The 26,377-nt window shown below is 44.6% G+C and overlaps 1 protein-coding gene across 1 annotated transcript in view; it reads left to right on the top strand.

Moving 5' to 3' along the window:
- WIF1 (WNT inhibitory factor 1) overlaps window positions 1-4,503 on the top strand; it is a 44,979-nt gene extending 40,476 nt beyond the window's left edge. Inside the window, exons 8-10 of the mRNA XM_049792384.1 lie at window positions 585-680; window positions 1,298-1,393; window positions 3,679-4,503. Of these exons, the coding sequence (XP_049648341.1) occupies window positions 585-680; window positions 1,298-1,393; window positions 3,679-3,800 (314 nt within the window). The 3' untranslated portion in view covers window positions 3,801-4,503. The remainder of the gene's footprint in view (window positions 1-584; window positions 681-1,297; window positions 1,394-3,678) is intronic.
- The last annotated feature ends 21,874 nt before the right edge of the window (window positions 4,504-26,377 follow it).

Here is a 26,377-nt window from a genome sequence, read left to right as displayed (position 1 = left end):
GGTCTGTTCTTTGCAGACAGGAAAGGAGGGCATGCTTGTTTAATGTGCCTTTAGTTTCTGAGCTGTGGTGTGGAACAGCCCTCACCGCACCATCCACGGCATCGTGGTGCTCCACAGCCTTTTGTCACAAGCTGACAGCCCCAGCCGATCTGTTCATTGTCTGCAAGTAGCGGCCATACCTGTTAGCTCCTGAGCATCCTATTGCTTCAAATCTCTCCCAGCCGCCACCAGGTTTTCTTCTGCTTGTGCCCCAGGCTTTGCAAACCCGAAATGCGGACAGTGCTGCCTCCCCCACGAAGGGTGAGGAGAGCAGGCGGCAATACTGACTGGTCACACAAATCCGGGCAAAAGCTGCATGGACACACGGGCTTTGGCCGTGCCAAATTGTTGTCATATTTTCAAAGCAGAAGAATGCATGTAAACTGGAAGCACAGACTTGCAGCAAAGTCTTCCTGATGGCTCCGTAGCGCGCACTCGTACAGCAGCATCCGATGAGTTTTTCAGGTACAAGTCAGGGCTTCTCAGACTTGTCTCCACTAGGTGCAGGGGGCTAAGACCATTATTTTTGTGTTTTCAATTTCTAGGTAAATGCCATCAGCCCTGTCGAAATGGAGGCAAATGTACCGGTAAGAATAAATGCAAGTGCTCCAAAGGCTACCAGGGAGACCTGTGTTCAAAGCGTAAGTACCAAAGCCTCTCCATCAGTCCTTGTTGTAGGAGCATCAAGCTGGCTGTACAGTATCTTTTTACATTATGTCAGCACTAATCGTTTGTTGTCAAAGTATTTCAGGTTAATTTATTTTCTGGACATAGAGCATACACCAGACTTAAGGGAATTATGAAACCAGAAACATTTTTTTACGAAGCCTCCCCATGGTCTCCTCTGTACTCCGAGATTCTATAAAACAGCAACGTGTCAGCTCAGCAATAGCAGTTCAGTAATAGAGAAAGGCTTAATAAAATGTCAGTACACTGCAACATTAAAATCCAATGGGAGCACCTTGTGAGAGGGATGCTGGGGGCTACCGTCCTTCTCCCGCTGGTTCTGGTGGGCACTGCGCTCTGCTGCTCCATCTGCTGCTCTCTGCCAGGGACTGAGCCAGACCTTGCAGGTGGGAGGTGGAGGGGACTGTCCTGGGGCTCTGCACACACTCCGTGCAAAGGCACAGATTTACTGGGAGAGCCACAGCCCCTGCCCGGACCAACCATCGTGAGGAGCAGCAGGGAAAGTAAATATGCAACTCCGTCTCCGGATGAAATGTCGGGAGGTCAGGTGTATGCGCTCTCTCTCTTACAGCTGTCTGCGAACCCGGCTGTGGCCTGTACGGCACCTGTGCTGAGCCCAACAAATGCCAGTGCAAGGAAGGCTGGCACGGGAGACACTGCAATAAAAGTAAGTGAGAAACAAACCCTGCGAGTCCGTATCGGGGGTCTTGCGCATCTGATGCTCTACAGAAACGACTGCTTCGAGAGCCTTTCCAGCATCATTAATGATACTGCACTCCATTTTTTCTGATCTTTAATCCAAACAATAAAACAAAGATTTTTCAACACTCCATAACTTTTACTACTTAAAAAACCCTCAGAATAGTGTGAAAGTGTTTTAGCAAGATCACCCTTGTATTAGAAAATTCCAGAATCTGGTATCAACCAGATTTCTAGATGACCTTGCATGTCTTCCACCCATAGCATGGAAGGTGTCTAAAGTCCTTCAGTACTCCTCAGTCAGGTCAGCTAGCTTTAAAATGTTGGGTAGGCATTTTTAGAAATAAAACTCTGACGGGTTTTAAAGCTGATTAAAACTTAGAAAAAATGAAATGTCCTTTAGAAACTTTGGGGAAAAACTTGAAGAGTTATGCAAGAGCTGTGCTTAGCAACTTCAGACTTTTCTCCTCCTCTTCCCACCCATGCTTCACAGGCGACAAAATATATTGTCCCAAAGCAAGGTTAAAATCCTCAAAATGAGTTTCTGCTGTGCTTATGGGGCCATTTGACACTTGTTGAAGCAACTGATCATTTCACTGAGTTTAAAATAGCACTATGAAATTATTTGAAATACAACTGGATATCTCCCGTAAGAGCTTCAGATTTAACTTTATATTTCATGTGCAACAGTGCTGTAACAGCAGATCTTCAAGAGACGTTCTGTACATCCTCCAATGAGGTATTAATGTTTATCACTGTTAGCTAATGATTCACATTTAGTGTTTTAAGTGTCAATAATAAAAAAAGTTGAAAAATTTTGCAGCTATAAACCCCACCAATTAGCTATAAGAAATGTGAACCTTACATTGGAGCATCAACTGAATGTTGATTTTTATTAAATGCTGTTGATTGCTGTGATTTGAATCACATTAAAATGTATTAGAATAAATATAGTTGTTTCATTAGAAAAAATAGTATTATCTAACTAAAATGGATTTTGCTGTGAAAATTAGGTTTGGGGGGGGCACTTTTCTGCTGTTAGTCGATCTGTGTTTAAGTATTCATGTCATTGTCTGAAGGAGAAACACCATTAATGTAAGTTATGGTTAGAAAAAACTTACATGGAAATGAATCAATGTGAGTGTCCATTCATAAGTTCAGTATGAACTTTTTCTTCCTATAAAGAACTCAGATAGCAAGTGAAAAAGAGTAGGTACTATGGGTGACCATCCCCAAAGAAATAATTACCTGTACAACAAAACCAAAACTCATAACTACCTTGTAATGAGGAGTCAATAGTCACACATTATGGTCAGCTCCAAGGTTTTCCAGCCTTCATTACTTGGAGTTTGGGTACAGTCCTGCTGTGTTTAGCACTGCAAAACTCTCTTTGTATTCAGCAAAGAAACTGAGAATAGGCCATTTGGGTAAAATTTACCCCCATTTTAAGTGCCCACATAGGGCTTAAATTGCACATACAAGTGCATGCACTGCAATTCACTCTTTTCACCTAAAACCAAACATCTCCTGATCTTCAAAGGAGGTTTATAGTTAATTTGAGAGACTTGCTTCATACTCCATCAAATGAATGGCTCCTCGGTAAAGCTGTTTTCTTAAAATGAAGTGGTTAAAAAGACTGAACGGGGGACTTTTAGTTTTTCAAAGTCATTTCCATGAGCTTTAGGTAATGAGATGGGTAAATGAAACTATAAATAATTACAACATAATACTTTGAATTCCATTTTTATTGTTCGTTTTCATTTTCCACAACAAAGCAGCTCTGCTATGCCTGTTTCAGACTGCTTTTTCCCCGCCTAGGTGTTTATTGTTGCTGCTGTTCTTTCTCTTCACATTCAGCCATAAACCAAAGCCAAGCTCAGGTAGCTGGCGCAGATTCTCCCCGGGGGGATGCTTATGCCCCTCTTTAGAGCCGGTCGCCAGCAGATCGGCAGGGCTCTCACCCACCCGGCGTGGGCTGTGTCCACGTGAACCCGGGGCTGAGTGACAGCCCAGGCACGCTGATGATGGTCCCCTGGGCTGGTGGTCCCCTGGGCTCCCCGGCAAGGCGTGAACATCTTTCCCTCTGGCAGCACCTTGTCCGTCCGGGGGGGCACAGAGAAGGGCGAGCACTCGCGTAAGGCACAGCAAAATCCTTTGTTCGAATGGGGGAGACTGTTTCCACTTGAAATATTAGCCGTGGATCGCGAGCCCGCTTCTGGGGTTTCTTTTCTCTTGAACTGGATAATTTTCCAGGGCACGGAGCCAGCGGTCTGAGCGCCCTGAGGCCAGCAGGCAGCAAGCACAGGCAGCACACGCCTTCACCGAAAAGGGCCGAGGAGAGGCATGTTCCACCCGAATCCAATTATATCTGGTGAACTCCAACATCTGAAACGGTTCGTGTTACACAAAGTTCATAGCCTTCATTAACCTCTCATGGATTGAATGCTAAAAACACTGTTCATTACAGTTAAGATTAACAGCTGGAATTTTATTAGCTTCATTATAAACCACTGAGCTGATATTTACTATTCCTTTTAAGTTTTATAAATACTGCTATAGCGTGATTATATAGGCTGCTTCTTTCAGTGCTTTGGATCGTGTTTTGTACTATACTTCAGTTATGCTTAAACTTCCTTGTTTTGATTATATAGCTGCAAATATTTTCCGAAAATTTAGTAACAATATTCAAGAAGAAAACCTCGTAGATGCTAACCTGAATCGTTTCAATGACTACAGATTTAATTTGCCTGAGACAAAAGAAAGGTGCATTTTACATTTTTGCTGTTGTGTATTTAGACTTTTCCCTAAGAAAAACAAATAAGTTGCCTAATTTAAAAACTGATTAACTCAATTCAATTTTATTTTTGGCCTTAATTTTGCAAAATAATGTATATTAAAAATATACTGCATTGGTGCCATTTAACCAAGGTAATATATTGTAAACAAAGTAGAACTATAATGTATGAACTTTCTGCATTAGCTTGAAGCAATATAATATATTGTAAACAAAACAGCTCTTATGTAATAAACTTTTTATACTGACAGCTATGTATAAAATAAAGATGCTGCTTTGGTTTTTCGAGTACTGCTCTGTGCAGCATGCTGCGGTCTCATCAGCGCTGGGTTGGGACGACAGCTTTCCTAGAGCACCCTCATAAAACAGTGGCACAGTGGGGTTGGTTTCCCTGTCTCTGCTTTTAGCCCCACAGCTCTTAAAAATATTTCAGAAGAGCAACTTCTTGTGCCTTTGCAAAGGAGGGGACAGCACCGAAGGCCAGGTGTTTCTCTCCCTGTATTTGCCCTCCACCACGTCCTCCTTTCCCTTCCCACGCTGCCGGCGGCCATGCCAAGCTGGAACGTGCCCTGTTCGTGGTGCCACCGGTACCCGGGATATTCTTCTCGGAGCCTCTGTCCAGGCAGGTAACAGTCCAGCCCTGGTGATGTTTCCTGTTCAAGGGTGATGCTCCCATGTCATGCTGTGTTCAGATTGTAAAAGGTTTGGGTGCTGCCTCGTGCAACAGTCAAGGGCCACACGGTTTGTGATGTGCTGTGGCTAGGAAGCAATGAAAATGGTTTCTGTCTGCACCAAAGAACAATGTCCGCTACAACAAATGATCACTGACCCTTGCTATGCTGCAGTTCTGGGAACCTTATTATCTGGGAGGAGTCGAATAAAAAAATAAAACACATAATTTGGGGCATAAAATTAATGAGTGAGAAGTTTTGAGTTACAAAGGAAAAAGTCTAGTTTACTAACCTGACCTTGCTGGTCTTATTTAGTCAATGCACCCATAGGCCAAGCAAAAAGACTTGCTTAGGCCAGAGAGAGAGGGTAGACAGCTCTCTAAGGATGTGTTTCTATGTTGTCCTTCATGTGGTGGGACTTTTCCCTTCACTGGGGCCAGCGAAGGGGGCCATGGGGCAGGAACGGAGCTCAGCCTCTGCGCCCAGGCAGTGCTCTCCCGAAAGCAGCCTCTTCAAATTGAAAGAGGGTGGAAAACGGGGAACCTCAGGCACAGGAGAAGACACTCGGGAGATGAAAACTTGGGTGAGGCGTTGAGGAAGGAAACTTCTTTTGAGATTTTTCCTTAAAAGCAATGAAAGAAGGAGATTAATATTAGGCTGAGGTTAAATGTGTAGCTGCTCTGTATCTCCAGGGATGCCCCAGGAGCTGTTTAGAAACATGGATGTCACATTGGCTAGCTTTCTGCTTTTTCTGTAGCAACGACTGGCTTAAGTGATGGGTCACACGCTATAGTAAAAAGCACAGAAATTTCTTACTTAAAAAGTCCTCAGATATTTTGGCTGAACTTTTTCTGCTCCTGTCAATTTCTTAGAAAGTGCTTCCTTAAAAATAGCAAGTGTATTCTTTTATATGGAGTAATTTATTTTGCTACTTGTTCCCAAGACACTAAATGCTGCTGCTTTGTTTTCAGAGTTTCACCACTGATTTTTGGAAAGATCATTAATCATGAGAAGAATATGGTTAGAAAGGTTGCGAAAGGAAAAAATATTCCTCAAAGCGCACACTGTAACACAACTCTTTTTCTTAAATAACATCAACTTTCTACATGCAAATTTTCCACCACTTTGTCTTTAATACCAGCGTGAGCACAGTTCCCTGTGTAGAGGCAGTCCCTCACAACAGAGAAGTTTTAAAAGTCTGTGATATATGGCAATGCTAAAAGAAGACATTAATTCCTCAGAAAAAAGTCCAGTAGAAAGTTGAAAACCATTTTGCCATTAGAAAATAAACTACAAAATTTATCATGCCCTCTCACTGGACAGGACATATGTATGGGAAAAACAAATGTATGTGCCATAGATGAAAATCAGTTGAAAAATAACAAGAAAAGTCGAAATACCCATCTGCTACAATCGGTCAGACAGAAACTGCCTTTTCAACATTTGGAAAGTTTGTAGTTAGCCAGAGCGAGATGCCAAATGCTGTACTTGTAAACAGCAGCCATGAGATAATCAAAACTGGTAAAAGAACATGAAATGTTAAATCACTATAGCTCTATCCCGGCAATCCCAATTTAAGCAACTGACAAACTTACAGCTTTACAAAGTGCTTCCAATAGTGTTCAATAATTTGGGTATCTAATATTGGCATCCTGCTATGTCCAGGTGTGCACAACAGTTCAAAGAACAAATACATAAGGCACAGAAAGAAAGCAGAGACAGACGCCCTAAGGGCAAACTGCCTTTTTTGTACCACTGCCATTAGCGAACCAATGCACATGCTTTTTCTCGGTAATTTACAGTTTAGGTTAGTATCCCCTTAACTCCGGCTATGCCGCTTGATTTCAAATATATCACTTTTATTGCCTCTTCACTTGACTCTTTGGGAGCTGGAGAGAATTTGGGCCTTTTCTTGTTTGTGCTATGCATGAATTAGCGCCCTAAATTCATTACCACCTGCAAAGCAAGCTCTGTGGCCATGCCACGGGGGTGGAAGGGGCCGGCACCGCCGTGCACACTGGGTGATGCTCACGAGGTGTCTCTGACCGGGGGCAGTGCTGGCTGCTGGGACCCAGCACGCTTTCCTCACGTGGTGGGGATGCAGGGTCCAGTTGTTCTTCTTCCAGCTTCAGCTGCATTTCAAGGAATACTAAAGTAAAAAATTGTAACAAAAAAAAATTCAAAGCTTTTCCAGATGACTTGCTGCCTGTAAGATTCAAACTCCAAGAGCCAGGCTTAAAGCTTTGCCCAGACCTAGTTCAAACACTGCAGTTTTGTTTCTGCTGGACAGATGTGTTCCCTTTCCCTCCTTCTCGCTTCTCTACATCACCTGTTCTGCTGAGTTTGCCCACTATGGAAAAAATTCCTACTAAGGGGAGATCTGGCAGCAGCAGAGCAGGAGCTGTCTGAAATGGCCTGACGTTACGCCAGGATTTCTCCAGTGCCTGCCCTGACCACGGCACCGCGTCGGGGGCTGTCGAGGCATCGCTCGGAGCCACAGCTTCGCGGCAGCCCCGGGTCTTGCAGTCATTTCAGCGCAAGTCTGCAGAAGATGCGTCAGCCAAAAGCACTCTCGTCCATAACAGGGATTAAATTCTACTAAATCCCACAGGTCTTCCAGTGTGAATGTGACTTCATGGTTGGTGAGGTGACGAGGTGCTATGATTAGCCAGGCCATACCCAAACCTTAGATCATGATTAGACTAGTGACACCCTCTCCAGCTCTGAACTGTCCCAGCAAGATTTGCTCACTTTAAACGAAAAAGCAACTAGTTAAAAAAAAACTCTCAAGCGAAATGAGTCCCAGTTGTTGTTTATCTTTTCTTGCAGCTCTCTGATGGGGCGGCTGCTGAGCGACAGGCCAGTAATTTGTGCATGGCTCCCAGCACCCAGCTCCTGCTGGAGCACAGCTAATTGCACGCTCCTTGGTGTCTGCCTGGAGGCAGCTGCTCAGCCCAGTCGTGCAAGTTCACCGACACTCAACAACGATGCAAAGCTGAACTGGGCACAGAACAAAGAGGTTAGGAGAACAGCAGGGCTTGGAAAATGCATGCATGCAAATCTGAGCAGATTTATTGCTTACCTCTGTGGCTTTCTAAAGTTCACAACATTCAGATGATATTAATTTAAATGAACCATCACAATTTAAAGTTAAAAACCCCCCACTTTATATTTTTTACTTAGACCAACATATTCTATTATTTATACTAGTTACAGAAAATGCATTTTAATCCCTTTCCACATAGCCCATCAGAGGACAGGAACAGCCTTGTTTGCACAAATCTTTCCATGGAAATGTGAATTTTTCAGAGGGTTTAGTGCACATAGTCTGTCTGGCCAAGCCACAGCTCATAAGAAGTTCAGATGCTTACAAGGGACATCCTCACAAGTCCTTTCTAACACTTTCTTTCCTGGTGTGTCCTTGGAGGATCTTATGGCTGGGGAGGGAGGAGAGGCCGGTCTGTGCTTTAAGCACATACTTTGCAGAAGGGACCTCTCTCCTCCAACCCGGTCTACAGGGATAAGCTCAAATGTCAGGCACACTTGGTGACCAGCTGCTTCTGGGCACATGTGCCCCAAAATGACAGAGAAGCTGTGAACTGTGATGCTGGCTTCAGTATCTGGCCTTGGCTGGTGCTACCTGGGGACAGCTTGGGCAGAGGAGGCGGTGAGGCTGCCCACAGCTGGCAGCAAATGGGGCCCCACAGTACCCAAAAAGAGAAACAGCTCTTTAAAAGCTTGCTTTTCTTTAGAACCACTTAAATATTTGTCAGGGTGTCTAAATGAAAAGCCTGAATGTCCCAGGAGAAGGAAAAAGGTCTGTGCTCAAGAGACGCTGTGCTTCCAAAACATGTTTTGGCTATTTGAAGTCCAGGTAGATTTTATTGGGTGAATGAGGTGCTGGCTTGAACTTGCAGTGACACTGTTCGCACTGTCTGTTTGCTCAACATGCACCACTGCTTGAAAAGCAGAACATGAAACCAGTGTGTCATGCAAACAGCAGCTCCAGGGAGTACACCATTCCCACAATCCCACTCAGGACAATGATGGGTTTTCAGATACCTTTCCTCTAGATCCCTGCTTATGCAGATCCTGCATGTAATGGACATGACAGGGGACTAGCACACTGACTGCTTTTACAGAAGAGCTAAATGGTTGCAAAATCAAAATGCAGGTCGATGTTTCTTGTACTACCGAGTTTTGCAAAGGATATATTTGATTTGAGTCACCCCCCTGTCTTTGCCCCCTCTTGGTCTGCCCAGTGTGGTATCCTGTCAGCCTGCACTTCCAGAAACAAACCCTGAAGCATCTGCACCACAGTCCTTGAGTGAGTGTTTCCTAATACACCCCATGCGTTGCATCTGCAGGATTAACAATACAGATCCAGAGTCACTGCACGCAGGCACCACTCTTCCCCAGGCTCCTTGTAGCCATGCCTACTCGACACATGTAGACCCTCCTTTTTGGGGTGGCATCTTTGGCTTGCAAGAAAGGTGCTCCTACCCATCCTGTGCCCTGTGTTACCACTTTTTATATGTAAAACCTTGCACTGAAAGAACATAATTTCCATTGCAAAGTCAAACACTCAGAGCAGCCAGAGCCAGCTGGCTCTGTAAACCCTACGCAGCTGCCCCCAGCAGGCAGGTATATGCCCCAGTCCTGTCCCTACTATACGAGGACCGCTGTGTCCCTGAAGGCTGCCAGCTTCTGCCAGTGCACACCGTCACAGTGCAGCTTCTCAGGCCTCTCCACCGTCTTCTGCATGCAGCCTCCCCGGGCTTCCCTGCATGCTGCCCACACTCCCCTCGCTGGGGTGTTCACCACCACTCTAGGACAAACAGATACATATTCTTTATCTCCCCCCATATTCCCATCAGTTTCATAAGAAACATCTCATCTCAAGGGTCTAGAAAAAAATTAAGGACATTGATGAGTGCCCAACTGCTCGTTATTGCCGACTTGTCATCCACAATAACACACCCAGTTTCTTCCTTTCACTTCTGTTTCCTAGTTCCCATTCCATTTCAGCTCTTCCTACCAATGGTTCCAATGAAAGTCCAAAAATTGCTCATCAGATACGAAGTGCTTGGTGTACTCTTCCTATCACGTGCTGATACACATCCCTCAAACAGCGTGCTCCAGCTGCCCTGCCTCCTGCCTGCCCAGCGACACCAGCGAGCCTCACATGTAGGCAAGGACCAGTGGGACTCCACTAATTCTCTAGCAGGCAGTATTTGGAAAGGCTACCCCACACTGTTTATACCTTGGTCATCGCGTTTCTGCATCCTCTGTGTTATCCATCACGCCTAGCTTGCAGGACCCTTGCCCAAACGGAGTCTGCCATGACCCTGGAGTGGCATTTTCCCCAGTCCTCATACTGCTGATTACCAGACTTTGTTGAACAAACTTGGCTACTATATGAACTCCTTGTGTGTGGGCTCTGGCTTGCTTCAAATTAGGCTAATCCAGCTGAAAGTCAGAGTGCCCAATTAAAGTCCTGGCTGCTTTCAGCATGCACAATCCAACCCTTCAGCAGGAGGGTGGTCGCTGTGGGTACCATCTCTCCCCAGTCTAGCTGGAGAGTGCCTGCCACACCTGTACAGCTCCCAGATGGTGCCACTATTAAAAAAGTTAGGTGAATGCTCAGCACAATTCAAGTCAATTTTTTAAACCACTTTATTACATAAAGGAGTAAAGATTTCTCCCCTTTTACAGTTACAGCCACAATGAACAGGGTATTTTCTGAACCAGAAACCTGGTATTGACTGTACTGCTTCACTTTATTTATCACATATAAGACAGTGATTCAGCAGCGATAGTTCCACCACCAAGGCTTATTCTTAAAAGGAATCAACTGTGCTTGAAATGCAGCTGAAACACTGACCTAGTTTGACACTTTCTCCCACCCCCAAAATTATCAGGGCTCCTGAATGTTTCAGATGTCACAAGTTATACTGATCCACTTAACAATGAGGTGTGAGGGTTTTCCAGGGAGAGGTGGATTTGGGGTTTTTATTCATTTCTGTGTACCTCTGAGATCAGTGGGAGTAGGAACTTCCCCAAGGCCAGAGTTGCTCCGCCAGCTGGTGTTGGGTAAGGGCAGCAACCCCAGGTGAGGTGGGTACGCCGACTCTCTGGAAGCAAATGCATCTTTGTTGCCACCAAGGAGCTGAAACTGGGATCACCATAAGCCCTGTGGGTCTCTGCCACTGTTCCTCAACATCTTTACAATGTTTGATTTAGTAATACAGAATCACAGAATGGTTTGGGTTGGAAGGGACCTTAAAGATCATCTCATTCCACCCCCTGCCATGGGCAGGGACACCTTCCACTAGACCAGGTTGCTCCAAGCCCCATCCAACCTGGCCTTGAGCACTGCCAGGGATGGGGCAGCCACAGCTTCTCTGGGCAACCTGTGCCAGTGCCTCACCACCCTCTTTGTAACAAATGTCTTCCTTACATCTAATCTAAATCCACCCTCTTTCAGTTTAAAACTATTGCCTCTTCTCTTGTCACTACAGGACCTGGTAAAAAGTTTCTCTCTGCCTTTCTTATAAACCCCCTTTATGTATTGAAAGGCCACAATAAGGTCTCCTTGGAGCCTTCTCTTCTCCAGACCAATCAACCCCAGCTCTCCCGCCTTTCATCAAATACTTGATTTAGATTTTTCCTCTCTACTACTACTCCCTTCCTTTGGTTTGAGTTAAAACTCAGTAACTTCAAATAAACAAACAAAGAAACAAACAAAAAGTCAAATAGACCACAAGTAACTGAAAATCCACAAGAATTGCATTTGTTCAGAATTCCCCACTTCTGGACTATTTGGAGGAGCCATTCAATACTGAAGCAACACTGTACTTGTCCCTGGCAGTACAATACCACTACAACATTTTTAAACACCTTGTGGACCACCCACAAGCAAGAGGAGCAGCAATGATGCGGCCAGCAGAACGCCCTGGATGTGACATTTCCTTGGGGATTTAGAGGACAATAAGAAAATAGTTTGTTGGTTAGTATTTTGACTGAAATAGCTTTTGATCACTCAGACGAGTCTGTTCTGCTTGAGAGAGAGCAGTCTTCTCTGAAGCAAATGAGTAACACAAACACACAAGTAAAATGGCTGAGCTGTTAAGTACAGAAAGTACCTGAAAAGACCCATGAAGGTAGTTAAATATTTAGATTCATGCTCACTTTTTAAGTGGATTTGACATATCCTCATGCAACAGCTCTGACTACACTGCAGTACTCCAATATCCGTCGCAAAGGTTGTTCTGGAAGAGTTCACAATAAAAGAAAAAGATCTGCTGAACACAACATCTCAATGGAAAGAAGAATGCAAAATCCCTCATTTCTTTTTAACTCTGCTTCCTCTCCCAGCAAAACCCATTCCTTTTGTATGTGTCCCCTTCAGCATCCCAGAAAATAGAGAGGGAATAATTACAAGGAAAAAAGTGGCTAATTGGGAGGTATGCTTTGTCTGTCATACCCAGCACAAGTAAGGTCCCTGAAAGACAAGCCAATGAATGTCCCTTTGAAATGAAGGGGTGGGGGGAGAATCTTTTAAATACCTTGCAGGCGATTTACAGTAATTATAACCTCATCTGTTATTAATGCCACCTTCCTATCCATTGTGTAACATTCCACTCAGGCTTCTTCCCCTTACAAACAGGCAGTGATACAACAGTGTTATTTCATATCTCTGAAGTTGTTATTAGAAGCAAATAATTTTGCTGTGAAAGCGGAGTGCAGCTATAAAGCTGCTGCCTCACTGCTTTGGATCTGAAAACACAGCTACATGGCACAAACTTAACTTGGCTCTTTTATGGCATGTATTTGGAGCCGAGAAGTAACTTCTGCTGAAGCCATTCTGTGTCATCTGTGTTACCCAAGCCCTGGAGATTGTCCCAGACTCAGGGCATCTTGAGCTGTTTGATCCTGCCCGCTTTTCCCAGTTTAGCAGAGCTCTCCCAGCTGAGTTACCCATCAAAGTACCCAGGGGAGCAGCAATGAGGTGCTGACAGTGGCTCTCTTCCCTTTCAGACGGTACTGAATCATCACTCACATGAAAGGGCAAGAGAGGACCTCGCAGTGATCTTGATGTAATTTTCTATGACAGAATTAAAGACCTTAACCAGATGTTGTTATTAAAGAGGTGTAGCACTAGTTCCAGAAAAAAAAAAGAGCCTGCTTCCAGTACCCATATTTCAAAAGAGATCTTGGAAAATTTACAAGAATTGAGAGGAAAGCAGCAAGAGCTATTCAGATTTGTGGAAAAGTATGTTACAGAGTGAGAGACTTTGAACATGATTCAGGAGGACTGGCTGAGCTGCCCAAATCGCTCCCTGCCACTAGAAGAGAGGTCTTTCCTTCACCGCACGCACCATCCTCACCAAAAAAAAAAGCAGTTTTCTGCTGGATAAGTGACCTCAATCAGCTCTCCAGCAGATCAGCAGAAAGGAGGGGATCTTTAAAATGTAACCCAGCCATGGTCTTCAGCTACTTGCAGAACCAACTCCCTTTTACAAAAATGCCTTCAGAGGCTGAAAAATTGAGAAGGGAAAGAAATTTCAGACTGGATCCAGAGTATACATTATTAACACTGCATTAATTAACTGTTAGGTTTTACCTGGGACTGTGGCAGATTCTTCATCACCTGGGCCTTAAAAGCAGGACCTTCTGAAAGATACATTATTAGCTTAAAATTAAGTTTCAGGCTTCATGTAGAAATGGCAAGACAAGGTTCTGGTTCCTTCCACACTATGATCACCTAGTCTAAGCTTTTGTCTAATAGCTTATTCTGGTCTTAAACATATAAAATGGTGAATAACCCCGGAACGAAGGCCAAATCCTAATGCAGGTACTGCATTCCTGAGTGCCTCTTTACAGTTTCACTCCAGAGGTGGATGAAGTTTATTAGTGACTGAAGTCACAGCTCGGTGCTGTTCATACACCAATATTTGGTCCATAACAGGCATGTTATGACTTTAGCCAGTGACAAAGCAAAAAAACTCAAGGCCATGTCAAACCCTAAAATGTATACTTTCAGAGCAGCTCTGGCTTTTTTATTTCTTTCCTTGCTCCTGAAGTACATTTTTCACTGTCCCATGGCAACTGTTTCTCATGCTGTTGTTTATGTGAGAATTGGGATTTTTAAAAGCTATTGTGAGGGAGTTTTAAGAAAAACTTCAAACATTCACACCATTTAAAGATCAGAAACAGAGAAAAGTTCATAAGGACAAAAAACCAGCACCATGCCTGTGATACGAGCCTTTGTAGAGGCAGCTACTCACAAAAGCCCCACAGCAGAATGAATGTCTCAGTATATTTCACATGAAGTGGTTTTACAGACACAGTCACAGCCGTGTGGCCTTCACTTTCTGGGTACCAAGTGTGGGTCACAGTAGGTTATGTGATGGCTCCTGCATATCTTGGCATGTTGGGTTTTCCAGTCCTGGCCAAACTCCACCCTGGACAAGTGTTGCTTTCATTTGCTGGCAGATCATTCAAGGGCTCTTTTTGTGCGAGTGACAGCTGAAAGACATTAAATTGTGCAGTAAATCATTTCACTGGAGCCTAGAATGTGTGAACACCGAACCACAAGCTCTGACAGAAGAAAATGAGAATTTATTTTGTGTTTTGAACAGTTTTAACATTAATGGCCCAGTTTAACCACATGTAACAAGCATAATCTGTTCAGTATTCAGCAAGGTCTTCAACTGGATATTGTATACCTCTGTGGTGGTTTCCTTTAATTATGTGAGGTTTCTTACTTGGGAATTTTGTTGTTAAAATGAATTTTATTCTCTTGAAAGGTGACAGAATGCTAGCGGGGGAAGACAAAGTCTGTCCACACCACAGTTCAGCAGGGGCAGTAGCAAACCTCACACACATCCCCCAATTCCACCATGGAGGAGCGAAGGATGAAGAAAGACAATCTGGCATGAACAGCAAAAAACCAATGACTCTCTTCACAGGCTTCCTTTAATTATCCACATCTTGGGGAGGGTCTGCTTTTTTTCTTCTGGGTTTCAAGAAGTGCCTCCTTTTGACAGTTTTATTTAAATAAAAATATATTCCTATGGGGAAAAAAAGTTGGTTTTGACAAATCAGCATTTTCTACAAGAGCCATTTCATCAAAAACTCTGAAGTCACTCTATTCAGAAAGTATCCTCATCCAGCATCCAGTCAGTTTGGCTTAGTATAAACTAAAAAACGTAAGCCATATTCTGAAGTCAAAGGGGACCAAGCCAAGGAGAAAGCCAAAGGCTGAAGGAAAGCAAGCTCCAGGCGGGCAGATGGCGGCTGTTAAAGGGAGATCTGCTGGGGACATCCTGGGAGCTGCGAGTAGATGCCACTGCTGGCAGCAGGGACAACAGGCACTTACTGATTTACTGTGTCACTGAAATGCCAGTCAGTTATTACAGCCACAAACAGCTTTGCACCCAAATTCAGCCCAGCTTTTCTTTTGCAGAGCCACCAAAGAGAAGGCCTTGGTTTGTGGGGACATCGGTGTGCCGTAGCCAGCCTAGGGCTTGGAAAGAGGTGATGGCATCGATGCTAGAGCATCCAGCCACCGGCTCGCCTGCCCAGCTGGACTCCCCAGGACCTCTGGCCGCAGGAGGAGATACTGCACTCGCAAATGGCCAGCACTGCGCTGAGGTATCACTTTCTGTCCAGGAAAGGTGCTCGTGGCCACCAGGCTGCCTATCTCCTCCGCTAGCCTTCCCCTCTCCAGCCATCCATCCATTTCTTGGCTGCAGCTTCCGAGCAGACAGAGCCCATTCGCAGTCACCGGGTGCTACACCACTGGGCTTAGCCACATTAGGAACCAACTCCCAAACTACAACAAAACCCATAGAAACCATATGTCCCCAAGACACCACCTGAGGAGACAGTCTCGTGGGCACAACAGTGCCGACGTGGCCCTGCTCTGGGGGCCCCGAGTCTCTGCTGTCACCTCCACCTTCTCCACCTTCTTCTTGCAGCTGGACCTGTTAGTACGGCACAGCAAGCAGAGGCCTCAGTTCCATATCACCACTCATTTCCCCGGAGCCAGGGCATGCGCGTTGCTGTTGTTCCTTCCCACAGCGACCCTCCGACAGACAGATGGTGGTCCCGCTGGGCTCCCAACGCTCACTGGGGGATGGCCGCAGCAGCACTGCCCGCAGCACCCTGCACCAGCCGGCCGGGCTCTCCGGCAGTCCCGAACCCTGGGGAAGACAGCCCGAGGGCTGCCCCATTGCAGAGCAGGAGAGCAGAAGGACTCGCGGTGTGTGCGCATCTTTGGTCCTGCGAGGCACTGCCAGGCTGCCCCGCCACCGTTCAGGGCTCCTGCGATGGTGGAGTTTCAGCCTTTTCAACTTGGAGCAGTTTGGATGCTTCCTGTGTTTGAAGCTGCTGGAACCACATCAAACGGCCACAAGCAAAGAATGCCGTCGAAGGATTTATTCAGCCTGGATATGAGTGTTGCTGATGGGAGAGAAGGGAACAACAAAGATTTCTCAGCCACCATTGTGATCTACCCATTTAAAAATAAAAAAAATAAAAAAATAAAAAAGAAAGGTTCCTTTTACTATCAAAACCATTTGGCTGAGCACTTTACTGTGGACCCTGAGCAAGTTCCAAACTGCCTGCTTTACGTAAATACCTCTACTACCAGTGGGTCTTTGCAGAAGGAAAATGTTTATAATTGAGTAGTAAACCTTACTAAGTGACAATCATGAGATACAATACATTTTTAAACAGCCAAGTGTCAGACTTTTGAAATGAAAACCTACAACTGGAAATATAAATTCCAACACAATGCGTAGATTAAAACATTACTGTAATTAGATTAGTTTCACATTGGTACAGTAATGCCTCTCTGTACAAAAGGTAGTAAATAGTAAATTTTTCTACTTAGGGAAGCTGGTTTTTAATAACAATCATTTTTCTTAGCTCCTTTTCTTTTTTCCATACTTTATTCCAGATTCAGGGAAGAACATCAGTCCAATATATTTTCATGTTATGCTGACTGCATTTGAGAGAGAGCAAAAGCCCAGTCCACAAGCAAATTTGCACTAACTAAAGATACCCATTTTAAAAAAACAGTTTGCACGTTAAACCAGTGCAACCGCCCCTTCCTGTCTAATCCCAGTTACATCTCTTTAAACTGGGCATTTCCACTGCCTTCTCATGCTGGTCTTTTACAACAACAGGAGCCATCCAGGGTGATCTGGACCCCTCTGTAGGGCTTTTCACAGTCACTGGTACTGCCCCTGCTTTAGCAGTATGTCTGATTACTAGGTTTAAGCAGCTTTCAGCTTTTTCCCTACCTTGCTTTTATTCATCCTTCTTTGCTGCTGTTACAATGGATGCGCCTAAAGGGAAGTTATAGAGAAGATGGAGCCAGACCCTTTCAGGAGGTGCACAGCAACACAAAAAGAAGCAGCAGACATAAGCCGCAACAAAGGATATTGCAATTCAGTAAAAGGGGGGAAAAAAGGATTTACCATGGGGGTGGTCAAACACTGGACCAGATGTTCAGGGAAGGTGTGGAGTCTCCATCCTTGGGGTGTTCACGCATGCCCAGACACAGCCCTGTGCAGCCTGATGGCACTCCCGGCCAGCCCTGCTCTGAGCAGGGGTTTGGACCAGGTGATCTTCTGAGGTGCCTCCCAACCTGAATTACGATTCTGTAATGGCCCTTAATGAAGGGACACAGAGAGATATGTCTGGGATCTGTAATAAGATCACAGACAGGTGTGCCCTGTACCTACTGACTATGTGCTAGTTCCACACATCATGTGGAGATAGGTTTGAGGCAACAGGTAAAACCATCCATGTCAGACAAGACCGACAAAAGCGATTCCCTCAGACCTGTTTTGGTTTTCAAAGATACATCACCATTCAGTTCAATTCTTGGGACACACAAGCATGACCTATAGTGCTCAAGCCAAAACTTTTTTTCCCAATCCATACCTGAAGACACCTAGAATTTGAAACAATTTAGCCCCTTGGATGTGCATGTCCAAAACACATACCTTTGGATTTACAAAACAGCATTGCAAGTTTAAGGCACAATTTGACCATGATTTGGCATGTTCTGGAATAGTCATAATCTTACCTGTCATTAATGACCTGCTTCACACACGGCCATACTTTGCAAAGGCCATAATCCTTGGGAATGCAGTTTCCTCGGGTTCTGTTGTCATCTTCCCTGCTGGACAAAGAGCAGGAAAAGGATGAAAGTGGATGGAGACAAGACCAAGATGAGATAGTAGAGCAAAAAAAATTGCCTACCAAAATGTGTAACACTTAAATTTTGTTTAAAAAAGGGACAGGTGCAATCAAGGGTTGCTGGCTTGGCATTTCTTTTCCCCTGAGCAGCAAAAGAAATGTCCAAGCAAGACTGTCCTTGGAAGGGGAAGAGCAGAGAAGACAGACAGGAACCTGAAATACCACCCCAAACCCTCCTGCCTTTCCCTCTGACTGGTGGCCAATTCCCTCTCATTTCCCCACACAGTACACAAAGCAAATATCCTCTCCTTGTGGTGCTTTCTTTCCACCTGGTGAGAGCCACAGTACTAAAATACCTAAGTTTCAGTTAGTATTTCACACTAGTTTGCAAATACATCGGGGGGTGGGGGTGGTGGTGGTGGTGGTGTGTGATATAAATACCTCCGACTGCAATTAGTCTCTGCTACTGGGAGAGGAATAGGCTGCATCAACATTGCTTTTCTGCTAAAGTGCCGCTGTAGTTTCAGTTCATCCTGCAAATGTGGCATTGTGTCCTAAAATTACATTACTAATTACAGCTAATACACCCAAGCCCAGATGAGTGCAACTTTGATCTGAGTAGCACCCCTACGCAATTCCTCTGGCATGCAAATAGCAATTACACAATAGGGCTCAAATACAGCTTGAAAGCAAAGATGTAAGGCCAATTTATTTAGTGCCCCTAGACTAAACAAGGTGCTTATTCCAGTGCCAGATTATGATTGACCAAGATTTACTCACAAAACATTTCCCACTGAGAATGTGCGGCAAACTGCAATTATTACTAGTCCACTTGGTTTAAAAGAAAAAAAAAAAAAGGTCCATCTTTAGCTGCGATTTTGGCTGGGCTGCCTGACAGAAATCGACTGCCAACTACAGCAGCAGAGCAGGCTGGAGGGAGTAGGTGTGGGGGTACGAAAACCAGAACAAGACAGGTTTGGGGGATGGCAAGGAACAACAGGAAGGAAGGAAAGAGAGAGAGTAGAAAAAGAAAGAATACAGTTGAAAGGGACAAGGAAAAAAAGAGAAAATAAGAGAGGTTAAAGGAATATAAGGACAAAGAAAGCAAGCATGGGAAAGAGAAAAACAGATGTGAGAAAATGAAGGAAATTGAGAAAGAAAACAGTAGACAGGTTGAAAAATAAAATAGAAGCACTAGCCAAAGATAGTTCCCTTGAACGCTTGCCACAGACTAGCTCACTAGGGCAAGAGCTGGACCACATGCTTTCACGTTTTGGAAGGAGACAGTTTAGGCTGCTTCTGCTGCAATCAAGCAGTGAAATACCCATTTCTTATATTAAACAGCTACAGGCATGAGTTCAAGAGCAGAGCTTGCCTCAGCACAGCTAGAAGAGAAAGCACGTGCCACGTGGCACCTAATCCTAGACGCTTTGTGTGCAAGCTCTGCCGCAAAAACCTGACTGAAAAGACTTCGCTTAGGAAAAAAAATGCAGGGTCAGTAATTTAGCAGTACACTGTGACAGCACCAGAGAGCTGCAAAACAGGCATACCGATTTGATTAACAGGTATGTAGTAGTTATAGTCAGGGCGGGGGGCGGGGGGGAATGTCAAAGGAACAGAACTTTTCATTGCACAAAACCAGAGAGAAGCTTTCCTGCACACTTCAGAGTTACAAGAGGGTGTCATAACCCAAAACAAAAGATTCCTTTTTATTGTCAGCGAGGAAAGTAAGTCATCCCAGACCTTTGGTTGATATATAAGAATAGAGCTGAGGTAGATAAGAAAAACTTGCAAAAAAAGCAAAGTAGTCTGAAACCAATTACAAATGCTTATTCATTTGAAGAGACACTAAAAAATGGATTTATAAGATATAAATATGTTCTCGCACCTTTTTAAGAAAAATCCAAACACAAAACAACGAAATAAACAAAGAGCTATTATGTCAGAAAGACTGAAGTGGACAAAATAGACAGATAAATTCTGTTCATCTTAACATGGAGACGCAAAGCCAGCACCTTACTTTTTAACTCTGATTTACTCTTTCTTTTAATTCACATTTTATATCTATGATTTAATATCCACATTTAAACACACCAAGATAAAGTCTGTGGCTCTCAAACAAAATAGAGCCTTTATCCATGCAAACAGAAGAGTTATTTAAGCGTTCATTGAAAGGCACGTGAAATTTTCATTTGCAGTAAGAAAAACAATGCAGGTAGCACAAAAATCTTGATGAAATTCAAGCTGAGCAGAAGCCATTTCAGTAACAACTAAATGACATTTTTAAGCAGGAGTTAAGGACTAAACTTTGCAGGAGTATAAAATCCTTCTGATGACTCATCCTAAGCTTATCTACTAAAATCCTGCATAAATAATCAAGGTAATTACTACATAATCACTAACCCATGCTGGCATGTGGGCCTAATTTGTTTTAAGAGAGATGAAAAATGTGAATGGTCTCTTGAAGCAAGAGAGCAGGGCAGGAAACCCTAGGGGAAGGAGTTCAGGTTCTTATTTGCGTGCATTATTGTTTTCAAGTTAAATCAGTCAAGTCAAGCTCACAGAGCAGGTCTGACTGCACAGTAACCTCTGTTCTCTCAGTTCTTTGGAGCAGTAAGTAGGGTTTCTATCTATTTCAATCCTCACTCAGAACATCCTTTTCTTATAACTGTTAAAAAAAACCCCAAACCACCACAAACAAACCAAAACAACAAATAGGAAATAATTTTAATACCTTAATAACAGAATGCCAAAAGTCAAAGGTTTCCTTCTATAAACTTATGTAGAATTTACAAGATTGAAGAAACCGTATACCTTTAAACCATAATCTTATAAGGCACCCTTTACAACCGTAGGTCCAGGCTCAGCAGGACTGTGCTTGTATTAACCAGTTTAAGGAATCCATCACAGACAGAAGTGTGTACATCAAACTTTGCCAGATGGGTCTCACCTATATGATTTAAACCCCCTCCCCCTTTCCTTACTGTTCTAAAAAACCTTCCTAAAAAAAGCAGCACAGGCTTTTCAGCTCACTTTTTTCCCCTGAATGAAGGAAGAGCCACCACGGGAGTTAATGTACTGTACTGAGTCCATTATAGCAAAATCAAGCAATGCTGTGCTGCACATGTTGACTTTGCCACGCACTGAAATTTTAATAAGAACAGGATGACGGTGGTGATGGCACTGAACTGAAAAGCACTGGGTTCAGCTCTCTGCTCTCATGCAAACTTGGAGAGTGAGCTTGGGCAAGGAACTTCGTAAACATTCTCCATCTGTAGAATGAGGGTAATAATTGACTTCTAGGTTTGTCCATTCAGGTCTTGAATGAGCAAATCCTCAAAGTCTGTGGCATCCTGTATGCGGGCAGTCGTGAAGACACTAGGTAGCTGGAAGGTCAGAGTTTGACTGAAAACTGTTTTGAGAAGCATCTCTCTTCTGAATTAAGGTGCCCAGGACAACAGGACTACAACGTCAATAACAAACACTGCATTCTGTGGTCTTTTCCTGAGCCAAAAGCAAATGTTCCTGCAAAATATGCAATTAACAAGATGCTAAAATTGTTCTGCGGCTATGAAAGTGCTCAGAAACATTCATTTTTAGCTCTCAAATTATTTGGGTAGAATTTTCAAGGGACTGCATAAACACAGTCATTGTCAGCCTCAGATTGGTGTGCCACCTTATTCCTATGTCTGTAAATCTCCTGAAATGTTTAGATTCCCTCTCATTAGCACTGGCAAAGCAGTCAAGATACTGTCATCAGATACAGCTTCACAGAGCTCCCAGATCCAGCCAAAGCCCAGAAAGTCTAAAAGGGGCAGCGGGGGGCTGGTGGGTGCCCAGGCTGTGCAGGGGTGTCCCAGCATGGGGAACGGGTGCTGGTGGCCACTCGGTGCCATACAAACAGCCATGGGACCAGAGGTTACAGGACAAGACACTTCATTTCAGCTGCTGAGGAAGGAGTAATCTGAGCAGCTGCATTTGAGATTAGAGGCTAGACGCACAACAGATTTAGGACGAGACCTGTGAAGTGAATACAGCACTTGGTACCCAAGAGTCAAGCACCTTCCTAACTGAGTAGGACCCATAGAGCTTTATGTAGTCCTTCCTGAGCCTAAAATGGAGTACCTCAGGACATCAGAAAGATGAGGGGAGATGCTTTAGTGATCCCCAGGTAAATCATAAGTGCTTGAAAAAGCACTTGGATTGTTTTTGTGGATATCACCTGCACGCATCCAGCTCTGAGGCTTGCAGCAACCCAAGCCGCAGAGTTCAGCAGGCTGCAGTAGGTGTTCGTGCCTTCTGTGGCAGCTGCTCTCCAGCAATCTGGCTAACACAGACACCTGTGGATGCTTTTTCCAGAGCCTTTTCTAAGGACTCCTATCCAACGAATGTTTCATGTAAAATACAGGACCAGGGTTAGGAAAGGTAAGCAAGCCCTGGGACTGTCCCCTCCCAGTGAAGGCCCAGGTCACCAGCCCTCCCACGCTTTTCCTACGTCACTGTTTCTTGAATTACATATTGTATCATCACCTGGCTTCGCAGATACCTGTCAGGTGAGCACTCTAACCATCACATTTTATAATAATAAGGAAAGACAGTAGCAAGTGTGTTTTTGGAAACCATGAGTTTATGCAGCTCTGGCACCTCACCTGAAAGAAATGGCTTTTTACCCTATATGAATGAAACTACTTGAAACCCTAAGTCATGAGGAGGATTATGTTTGCTGCATTTAGCTTCCTGGCTAGCATGCTAACTACTGTAGGTCTTCTTCTGAGGGTCCATCTTAGATGTTTAGATCAAAGCTTGGCTTTGTTCATGGATGTGGTCATACACCCAGAACTGCCTGGTGCCAGGCTGGAAGTCCCAACAGGTTTTCAGGGAATGATCCAATGCAAAGTCATGCTGAGCCACACATAAACTCCTTTTAAACCCCAGCTATTGTTCCAGCACATAATTCATCTTTTGCCACCACTTTTTGTGTCTATCTGGGGACTCCTGAGAACAATGCTTCTAGAAAAGAAAGAGCAGAAGCTCCAAATTTTCTCGACTTCCCTGGGAATTTCTCCTGTACTGTAGTTCTTTCTCTAGGGTGAGAAGTCCCTCTCTGCTCATGTGTGCATATGATAAACACATGGATGGCTAGGGAAAAGGGCTTTGCCTTCCTTCCTCTTTTTTCACAGAACATAAAGAAGTTTATTTTTATCTTCCCTTTAAAACTCAAATCCAGTGGGACATCATGCAAGATGCAGCTTGGCTAAAAAATTGGTGGAAAGAATTTCTCTGTGGAGAAGAAAGCTTTGCACATCGTGGTTTTCTTCCATCTCTCCCCCACCCCTCCCAATCTCTACCAATTATTCAGTCGTGAAAAATACCAAGACTTTTACTTGGTTGTTCTTGCTTCCCGCTTGATGCGTGTCCTGTCAGCTTTTTCCTGAAGACTGTCTTGCGGAGGCCCACCTGGCCCAGCTGCGGCCAACTGACAACTAACAACCAACCAAGAGAGTTACAGCAGCCTGACGAGAATCGTTCATGACTGCTATGTTCTACGACAGACCTAGCTACAAATGGTAGGACTGTGTTTCTACCCCTGGGGCAGTTGATTCCAGGTGTACTGGATACCCTTCCACGTGAAAGCAAACTGTGGCCTGTACTCTGCTGCCAGAGGGATCGAGAAAAACGCATTGGTGGTATCAGTTGTAGCACACCATTTGGCGGCCTTTGACTCCAGTTCCTACTGGAGTTCTAGCGTGTCTGGCACAGCAGCACTCGGCAGCAGTGTGACTTCGTTCAGGCCTCGACAGTCCACTCTCTGTTAGATTTTTGCACTGGCCATATGGGACTATTAAAGGGTGAATGAGTCTCACTGATCACTCCTTGACTCTGCAGTCACCAGATCAACTTATGGATGGGAACCAGGGAGTCTTGACTGGTGCACTATTGTCACCGGTGCACTGTCATGGTAGCACCTGCTGTTCTTTAACCCACAGCAACCCCACCACAGATGGGACTAGGCAAGCTAGACAGCTGTTTAATCTTCTCTGTACTCAGGGCAGCTATACCAAAAGCCCACCAGTACCCTTTTGGGTCTTTGACATACCCTCTCCTGAGGTAGTCTATGCCAAGGATACATGGAGCCTCCAGACCAGCCACAATAGGATGCTTTTGCCACTCCTTCCCAGTTAGTCTTACCTCAGCCTCCAACGGTTCTTGGGATCCTCTCATCACTCCAGAAATACAGATGGATTCTGCCTCTTTGTAATCTGATGGTATTAGAGTACACTGTGCACTGGTGTCCACTACAGCCTTAAACTCCAGTGGGACTGATGTGCCAGGCCGTCAAATCCACACAGTCCGGTAAATGTGGTTGTCCCTTTCCTCCGCCTGGCTGAAGACAGGGCCCCTCTATTCCTGGTTGAAGTCTTCATTACTTGATTTTTGTAACTGCAAAACAGGAGTCCCTTCATCAGGGTCAAAAGTACAATCAGCCCTTCTACTCTGCCCAGCAGACACTGGAGCAGTAATTTTCCTGGATGGATGCTTTTTGACTGTTGTTTTTCCTTGCAGCTCCTGTACCCGAGCTTCTAGTCTCCAGGTAGGTTCACCATCCCAATTCCTCACGTTCTCCCCCCGTCACGCAGGAGGAACCATGGGGTTGCACGTGGTGTGTGCCACCCGTACCCTTTCCCTTGAAGAGAAAAAGGATGACTCTTAATAGGTGAGGCCTTGGTTGGAGTGCGAGAGGAAGACCTACCCTTCTCAGCTTGCTTGGACATTTTTGGGTCAGTCTGTCCACAGCCGAGACACAGGCCCACATGGAGAAAGCAAGATTATCTTCGTATTCTCAAAGTTGTCTGGCCAGTTCATCTATAGTTGGTGCCTCCGTGTCTGTCCTGCTCATTATCACCAGGGTGTGGGTGTATGACATCAGTGCATTTCGTACAAACTTCTGCCACTTGGACCAAATGCACCAGATTTCATCTGGGTCTGTGGATGGCTGGTTATCACCCAGGGTGTTATAGATCACCTCCAACATGGACAATTCCCTCAGATACTGGATATCTCCCTCAATGTTGTCCATTTGCTTCGGGAATTTGCAAGTTCTGCCTTGAAGGGATACCTGTCCTTCACACTTGACAGGAGTCCCCGCCAAAGACTGAGGACTCCTGCCTTTTTTCCAATCCCTTTGTCAATGGCCTTATCCTTAGCAAGGAATCCCAGCTGCTGGGCTTCCTTACCCTCAAATTCCTGACTACTGGCCCAAATATTCCAGCATCAGAGTAACCAGGCGAGAATTAGCTCACCTGGTTGATGGCTAAAATCTTTTAGCATAGCTCACAGCTCACTTAAGGATAGGGATCAAGTGGCTTCTGTCTCATTTATGATTTCCACCTGTTATTGTGACTGCTCTGCAGTAGAACAGGCTGCCTCTTCTGATTCTTTCTCCTGCTCCGTCTTGGGAGAAGCTTCTTCATCCCTTTCTAAACCAGCTGACTTCCACTTCCATTGTTTCTTCTTACTTGGGGTGACTGATATAGTGTCTGGTTTAGCCATAGCGTCTGTCAGTCTGTTTTCCCTCTCTTCTCCCTGAGGGTGCTGCATAATATTGAGCAGTGTTTGGTAGATGCTGGCCAGGGCCCAGCACAGGGCGGTAAATTGTGCCTCTTTGGAATAGCCATGGCATTTTTTTTCAAACATCCTATCACTTCATCAGGATCCCGTAGTTGTTTGGGAGTGAAGTTCCAAACCACTGGAGGTGAGAAGTTCTCTAGATACCTGCCCATATTGTCCGACATGCCGTGCCACCCCTGACCATACTCTCGTGGAGCCTGGGTCATCTTCCTAAATTGCTTGTTGACCTTAGACAAAACCGAGGCAATATTCCTAAGAAATACCAATAGAAGCATTTTAACTAGCCAAGGACGTTCAAGATAATGAGAAGTTATTGTAACGAGGGAGAAAACATCACAGAAGAAGGTAGTGAAGGTGCCATTCTGCATTTCCTCCACAAAAAACCTCTCAGAGGAAGAAGTATAATTGTTAATTTTCCCCATGAGATAGTACCCGAAGTACAGTGATGGCTTCAGTACAGAGCCCAAATATTAAGCTCAAGGTCAGTGTTTTAGTAACAGATCTTCCATGCAAAACATCACTAATCATTACAGAGCACAGCATACTGCAAAAGCCAACACCAACCTTAAACATGTACAGCAAAAAAAAAAAAAAAAAAAAAAAAGAGCATGGCACAGATCAGATAAACTAATGTCAAGAA

The sequence above is a fragment of the Accipiter gentilis genome, chromosome 34 (assembly GCF_929443795.1).
Source record: "Accipiter gentilis chromosome 34, bAccGen1.1, whole genome shotgun sequence".
Taxonomy (NCBI): domain Eukaryota; kingdom Metazoa; phylum Chordata; class Aves; order Accipitriformes; family Accipitridae; genus Astur; species Astur gentilis.
The sequence above is the reverse complement of the archived record's forward strand: the minus strand, read 5'-3'. Positions and strand labels throughout refer to the sequence as shown.